The sequence below is a fragment of the Rhea americana genome, unplaced genomic scaffold (assembly GCF_003343005.1).
Source record: "Rhea americana isolate MKP2758 unplaced genomic scaffold, rheAme1 scaffold_19, whole genome shotgun sequence".
Lineage (NCBI taxonomy): Eukaryota > Metazoa > Chordata > Aves > Rheiformes > Rheidae > Rhea > Rhea americana.
In genome coordinates this window covers 7,537,845-7,545,562 of record NW_028186038.1, presented here as the reverse complement: position 1 = coordinate 7,545,562, position 7,718 = coordinate 7,537,845, and the positions used below count along the sequence as shown (strand labels likewise).

General features: G+C 36.9%; 1 protein-coding gene across 3 annotated transcripts in view; it reads right to left on the bottom strand.

The window, feature by feature from the left end:
• Positions 1-1,588: 1,588 nt before the first annotated feature.
• Positions 1,589-7,718, bottom strand: part of NISCH (nischarin) — a 31,541-nt gene continuing 25,411 nt past the window's right edge. For 2 of the 3 annotated variants that reach the window (XM_085302506.1, XM_085302508.1), the window contains exons 17-21: positions 7,359-7,533; positions 6,033-6,186; positions 5,322-5,453; positions 4,236-4,397; positions 1,589-2,995 (exon numbers count right to left, since the gene is read on the bottom strand). In XM_085302506.1, the coding sequence (XP_085158632.1) occupies positions 2,367-2,995; positions 4,236-4,397; positions 5,322-5,453; positions 6,033-6,186; positions 7,359-7,533 (1,252 nt within the window). In that variant the 3' untranslated portion in view covers positions 1,589-2,366. The remainder of the gene's footprint in view (positions 2,996-4,235; positions 4,398-5,321; positions 5,454-6,032; positions 6,187-7,358; positions 7,534-7,718) is intronic. The other variant, XM_085302507.1, reaches the window with a different exon arrangement.

The window sequence follows — 7,718 nt, the reverse complement described above, 5'->3', positions numbered from 1 at the left end:
TAAAGTTTTGAACAGCAGTGGACTTAAAGAATTTGAAGTTTTAAAAAAGCTGTGTTTCAGCTGTGATACAACCTAAAAAGATAACTTGATTGTGCAAAGTGTGAAAACATCAGTGGATTACGTTTGGTTATTTCAATCCATATGCTGTAGTATTTTACAATATATCTAAATATTTGCGTTTTACAAAGGAAGCTTAAAAACTGAACTCAGGTCTATCTCAAGCACAAGGCATGCCCAGGACAGACTTTACACAAGATAAAAATGCAGGGCTGACTTTGCCAGAAGCAATGATAAACATAAGCTCAAGTGTGAGAAGCAGAGATCTCAGTCCTACTGGCTCAAATCCTAAGCAGCTCCAAAGAAGTCATTACAGATTTACTTTGCATTCACTTAAACCATAAGCTATACCTAAATAATCTGTTAAGCTAGTAAATTTTCTAAGGCTTGCAAATAAGACTGAGTTGCTGCAGTCTCCTCTTTCACATTGTCTAAGAGAACTGCATCAAATAAGCTAACAGAATTACCTCAGAATTAATAAAGACCTAAGCTTTTAATATCATTTTATCCCTAAGTCTTCTATTTTAGAAGCTATGTTTTTTTTCTACCTAATAGTGTTAAAGCTTTAAAGAACAGAAACATTAAGGAGATGCCATTGAATACAAGTCCTCTTTCAAGCTAGATAAAAGTTAGTTTTCCCGAAGATTTCATAGTACGTAACTGATCAGTTCAGTCCAAGTTTGACAGGGGCTTCCTCTGATAACACTCTGTAAGCAGAGGAGCGCTCTCAAACTCCTCACCTCTTTGGTTGCTTAGGGAACTCTACTGCAACCTGCAATGCCAATTTGACTTCGGTTGCCTGTGCCTTTGTCATCCCTGCCCTGGACTGTAGTAAGTGGGCTGGGAGTCACCATATCATGGCCAAAAATCCCATCTGCATGGGCAAGTTCCACGGAACTACCAACCTCTCAGGGCCACTGTGGATGTGACATCTTTGAAGACACTCAAAAGTTGCTTGGATGAGGCAACCTGATTGAAGTTGGCTCTGCTTTGACCCCAGTGGTTGGACTAGAGTTTAGAATATTCCTCCTGCGTTATTCCAAACTTTTTTTTTTTAATATATGCTTTTTAAATGCATTTTAAATGCAGTTTTAAGCAGTATCTGCTGTCACATGTATATCAGAACTGTCCTTCTCTTATCTGAGTTTGAAGTCTCAATATTTATCTTCATCATACTCAAATAAGTACTTTACTGTCATGGGACGCTAAAATTTGTAAGGCTATGTAACACTCAAGCTAAGGACAATGGACAGCTTGGAAAGCAAACCCCTAGTATCTGATGAAGCATCAAAAACTTGAAGTAAATCCTCCTTAAACTGCATTTAGAAGCAGTAGATTCACAGTTTTGATGACTTAGCTCTATTTATGGACCAGCATACACTCGCTATAGTAGAATAAATTATTTTCTTCTTTCATCTTGCTGCATATTTCATTTCACAATATACTCTGGGAACAAAATATGTGCCTCTGACGTGCCATATGGTACCCTGCAAACACAAAATAAACTTGAATAAAGACAAGACCAGAAGAAAACTGTCAAATTACACTTTATTTGTATCAACAAAGTAGGCAAAAGAAAGACTTGGTGCTCAGAGATACAAATTCATTATTTGCTGACAAATTGCTCGCCCTATCCATGTTGGGCACTTTTCATTTTCAACGGTGTCAAGTGGACTTTTAACAGGCAATTTTTCTTTTTCCTAGACTAAGGAGAAAGAATGCCTATGCAACTAATATCAGATTAAAATGTAGTTTCTGCATGTAGCTTTAGTTCCACTGCGAAGTTCATGATTGGCAGCAAATAATTACATTTGGCCTCAAAGAGAAAATAGTAAAACTGTTTGTAGGGTCATTAAATAATAAGCATTAGCAGCATACCCAAAATACATCTTGTACAAATAACATTGCACTTAAACATACACAAGCATTTACCATTATTTACACATTAGAATTTGTATAGAACAGTAAGAGTGATATATACAGAAAAAACAGCGGAAACTTTAACAGCCCTAGATGACAGCGTATCTAGTGTTGACTCCTTATTTTTTTCCATACAGTTTCCCAGGATGTCTCATGAATTTTTTTCACTACATACTGGTGCATAAAAAATAGATTTTACAAAAATTAGTTAACACTTCAGGATAATTCTATGGACTATTAAATGTTCATTGCACTAGGGAACGAGGGAGTCCACTTCAGCTCCTTACTAGGATAACAGAACTTGACAGGCTCTACCTACTTAAACACTGTGCTTTACCTTACAATAGACACTGCAATCTAAGCCGTGCACAATGCAAGCTGTGCAATAATTACCCTGTGAGTTCCAGCGGCAGCTCCCTACCACAGAGTATCTCCCACTGTCTTGCAAGCAAGGAAATTAACTTCTCTCTGCTTTCTGGACTTGGGATAAAGACATACCACTGGATCTCCCTGTTCCTGCTGCCTTCTTGTTTAGCATGTCCTTTTGGGGCACTATCAGTCTCTCCAAAGTGATCCAGTGTTAAATTCTGCATCAGATCCTGGTTCTGAACATCATCAAACACAAATGTGAGGGCCTGTGGATATGTCTGATAACCCATAAGTACTCTATCTAAATCCCGGATTCGTCTGCCATCTGCAAGCTGATACTTATCTTTCTTTGGTGGTTCCTTAGCAAATTCAGGTAGTGGATAACTGATATAATCTTCATCAAAGAGGAACAAATCAGAGCTGGTTAATATTAGTGTTTTAGGCTGAAGCAAACTATGGTTTTGGGCAGATCCTTCTACATGATTTACTTGAAATGCCAGCACGTACAAAAGGATATTGAGGGACTGAAGATTAGTCAAACCATCCATCTTCTCTGCCACTAGAAAAGCAAGGTCCCCAATTTCTTCTTCATTGGGATAAATAAATTTTACTCTGCTAGAGTGAATCAGTTCATAATTCTCCATTTTCCCTGCAAGGATAAATATATGTTACTATACAGTAGTCTCTTCATGCATGAGGATAAGCAAAATAACCTTTGACACTTGCAGCTGAAACACTCAAGTTTTAAATCTGTTTATGCAGAGTTTTAATTGTATACAATATTGGAAAATTTTTATTTGGATTGCAAATCTCTACTGGAGTCCCTCTTGCATCACCAACACACTTTTCTGCTAATTTCTAACTACATAATTCAGAGTGAGTTAGAAGCAGAAGAGGTAGAAGGAAATACAGCTTGATTCTCATATCAGAGACTATCTGCCTTCCTACCAGCTTGTTTCCTGTCTCCCCCTTTCCAGTCCCCTGTTCTGAACTGACTGAAAGCACGATCAGATCACAGAACACAAACAAAATCCCTGCTTCTTTTAAGCAGACAGGAAGGGGGGGGAAATGAAAAAGAAAAAAAAGATCAAGATGAATTGCTTTTATATGGATGAGCACATGCTAGGCTCTGGAATAGCAGGAAGTGAAGCCGCATTGTGCCCTACTTTACTCCCTGCTAAGTGGCTAAAAACAATGTAGCAAAGCTTGCAGGAATCTTGTGCCTGAAAGCTTGCCTGCTTTTTCACATAAATCAATTGGTCTAATAAAAGATACTACTCCTCCCTTCAGATCTTGCACTTCTTGAGCTTACGTGGCTTCTCCTTATATATAACAGTGACAGTAAATAACATCCATCAGAAAAACACTATTTTATTTTTCACCATCAGTTGGCTTCAAAACTCTAAGCCAAAACAGTTTCATCTAACATTTGAATTGAACCTAGCACACTTTAAAAAGCTCTAGTTTTCATTTCTCTGCATTCTCATGGAATGACAGGATTACTTTATTTGACCAAACAAGGAACATCGTAACCTTTGGACTTTGTTAAATTCACTGTTCTTTAATGACAGACTTGCAAGTTTCAGCCTAACCTATAGAGAAGAGTAGTGGAAGCTACACTAGCACACAACCCAAAACACAATGCAAAGGATGCAGCTTCTGCTCCAAAATAAGCAATCACTTTAACTTCATGGCAAGGATGTTTGATATTTAACCACAGGGCATGTGTAAGAGGACAATTAAGGTAAGGAAGTGTGGTAAAGTATCACAGACAAATAGGAAACAATTAATGTCAACATATCCTTTGAAAGTTTTTAATCACTACATGTTAGATGATGCACTAAATACATAGCCTGAACAACTTAAGCCTTACAGAAGAGACCTTTTACCTGTGTTTTTATTCCCAAATTCAGAGTAGAAGTCTTTATCCACTGGTTCAGGTGAAGGTGTGCGTGCCAGCAATGACAGAACCGCCATAAGCTGCTGTATAAACGCATGAGTGTTGTAACTATCTCTTGTCAAGCAGGTGACTATATGATCCGCGGAGTGTCCTGAGGAAAACACAGAATTTAAAACATTCACACATCTGAACATATCTTTATTATAATTTTTTTCACCAAGTTTTTGTTGGCAAAAAAATATTTCTTGCAAGGACTCCCAAAAATATGCAACTTCGGATGATGCATCATTATTTGGATAACTTTCCAGTCTCTGGAAAAGAGTAAAATTTCTTACAAACCCCTTGAAAAAATAAATTCCTCTTGATTTAAAATACAATGCACATTTATCGCATTTCTCGCAGTTTGACTGCTGCTGTACAGATTTAATTGATATTACAGAAAATCAGCCTCAAGTTTTCTTTGTGCACTGATGGTGCATAAGGTACCTTAAATTATCCCCACTAAGGCAATTTTTTCCTCCTCAAGAGCTCACAGTACAGTAAGAGAAAGCCTTTTTATAACATGGGAACGTATGACTCACAAATAGTGAGACTCTGGGGCAAAGCACCAGCCCTGAAACCAACTCCTACATTATTTAAAGTTGACATCTTTTCTTTTTGCAAACTTTAAAGCTTCATTTTCCATCTAAAAAGTCAACTATCAACCACACATTTTGCAATACAGACAGTATCTTGATCTTACTCTTCATTGCAACCCAAAACCTCAGTACAACAGGAAATTCTTTAAGACTTTCTTTTTGATCTCTCTTGCTAAGACACAAGAACTTTTAAAAGCACATGTGGGACCAATTAACTCACTGATATTAAGCCTCCTAGTTATCTCAAGTGCAAGGTCTTGCAAGACATCATCAGCCTACTCATTTATACAGCACCACAGCATTATATTAATTCATTCTAAGAAAAAGAAGTAGCAAGATAACAGTAATATCAGTAATGAAATAAAGCGAATCCATCTAAGACAAGACGGAAGAGACAATACAGAACTAGGAAAATTTAGAGCTGGAAATGTACTCACCAGTAATTCTGAAGTATTGGTCAAACAAGCCAACATTTACTGACTGCAGATCATTAAGTTTTAGCACAAAGCAGCAAGAGAGGTGGAAAGAGCTATTTTCACAATCCGAGTTTTCTTGATTCCAAAAATCTGCTGAAAAAAATGTAAGAAAGATATACAAAAAAAATATTTTTTTCCATGAGCATAATCCCTATATTCAGATCTTGCATCTATATCACACTCAAAGAAAGAAATTGGGAATTTCTAAATAAGTTGTTAAATACCAAATATGACCAAATCTCCTTGCCAATACTGTTTCTGGAAGAAGAAGCTGCATGACACAGATTTAAAACAGCAGATGCATTCATGAACCGAATACAAATCATGACATTCACTTACTATTTTGGCTTTTTTGTTTGTTTGTTTGTTTTTTTAGCTGCTGAGGTGAGGCTAGGGAATATTAAATGACATTTGAGAAAAGCATGGATAATATAGCACATGGAAGTGTCTGTATGAGAAGCAGCCCTGACTCAAGACTCCAAACTTGTTTTTATACCCCACACCGTGCCCCAAGAGTACTTTGCATAGGGTGGACTGTACTACACTTTTCTTCAATTAGGAGGCCAAAAAAGAGAATACCAGGCAAGACTGGTACTTGAACTGAAGACAAAAACACAGATGCAGACTAAGTTTGTTACCTTATTAGAAGCCTGAAATTAATAATTATCTTACCTGACTGGTTCTCATGAGCACGAACGAGAGATTCATCCAACAGAAAGTAAATAGCTTTTGTTGAGAGAAGCACACAAGCCATCACTTCCAAATCAGGTGTTTTGTAAAACAGAACTGAAGACCACATGAGATGCCTCAACTCTTCATTTTCCACCTAAGATAAAAATCATTTCATAAATCACTTGCACATTTTGATCTTTCAGTTTCATCAGCTTAGACGCAGTTTTAGACTACTATAAAACTGATTTCTCAATCTGAAGCATCTGAAAATGCTATTATCAAAGAGTGAAAGTTCACCCCAAAGCTGCTAAACACAGCTATAATAGCTCTCTACAGAAAATGTCTTGTATACGTAACAGAAAATATTTTTCTGTTGTCAACTAATTATTCTTTCTTTCTGGAAAATAACAAGAAGTTAGAAAAATATTTAGTGCAAAAAGCCTTTCTAGTGTAGATACTGCTACATATCAGCAGCACCTCCCAAACCTCAACAAGCCTATTAAGCCTTTAGATGCTACTGAGGGGCTGGATTCAAAGAGCTTCATGAGAGAGGATGGAAACACAGGTAGTAATGAGAGCTGCTGTTACAGCTAGGCATCTTCCAAACTTCTAGCCTGATGAGCTTACTATGAACTCTCAAATGAGTCACTTGCTTTATCAGCTCCTCCAGATTTAAAAAGAATGGCACGACTTATAAAGAGCTTATTTTAAAAGATCTAGAAATGAGGGCAAGGAGTAAAAGAAAAGTCATTCTCTTTCTCAACACAATCATCTTTCATTTAAAATAAAAATTCACAGCATGAATTTAAGGGAAGAGTAGTACTTTTAAGCTTTCCACATATAGCCTACACATTCGTTACTCAGAAACTGTATTTACCTGCTTAGGTTTGCACAGTCCCTACAGCCATGTACGTGTTGTATCGTATTTATGCATACACATTATACAATGAAGTCAGCCCAAGCACATCCCTTGTTAATTTAGTCAGGTAACATTAAAAAAATAATTCAAGTAATTTTCTTTGCTTCTGAGATTTTTAAAAAAACGTGAGGAACATTCTTGAAGTCATATTTTCAAGATATACACTAATGTACTCTCTTGTTCTACACCAAGCATTCCTGAGAGCAGATAAGCCCAGCAGCATCCCAGTCACTGCAGTGGGGAACCCAAAGTAGAGTCAATAGCACAAACAAGGTTTTGATCAAAAGCCTCCAAACTTGACATAACCTAACTCTTGTTTTTAAGTTTGATCGAGAATTTTTTTAAAGTTATTCTTATTTCGTACTGAAAGGTCACATCTTTTTATACACCTAGGCTAGGCACAATACCTCTGCAATGTTGTTATGGAAAAACTCAATTAAGGCATTTCCTTTCAGCCCAGCAACATACTGCAGAGACACGGAAACATGAATGTGAACTGGAATCTGGTTATCTTCTGTAATCTTCTGCATGAGAAATTCAGATGGATATAAAGATGACAGAGTCAGATGGGGCTTGCAAAAGCTAGGAAACAGAACAGATTCAGAAAAAAAGCAACATCAACATTTAAGGAAACATACAGCCCTTCCTCTACAAAAAATTGTGCTTTACATTTCATTCAACAATTGGGAACAGGCAATTTTTACTCTCAGTATCTATGGACTTGTTTACTCTAAATGACTTCTCTTGAGCATCAAGAGAAAAGCTTC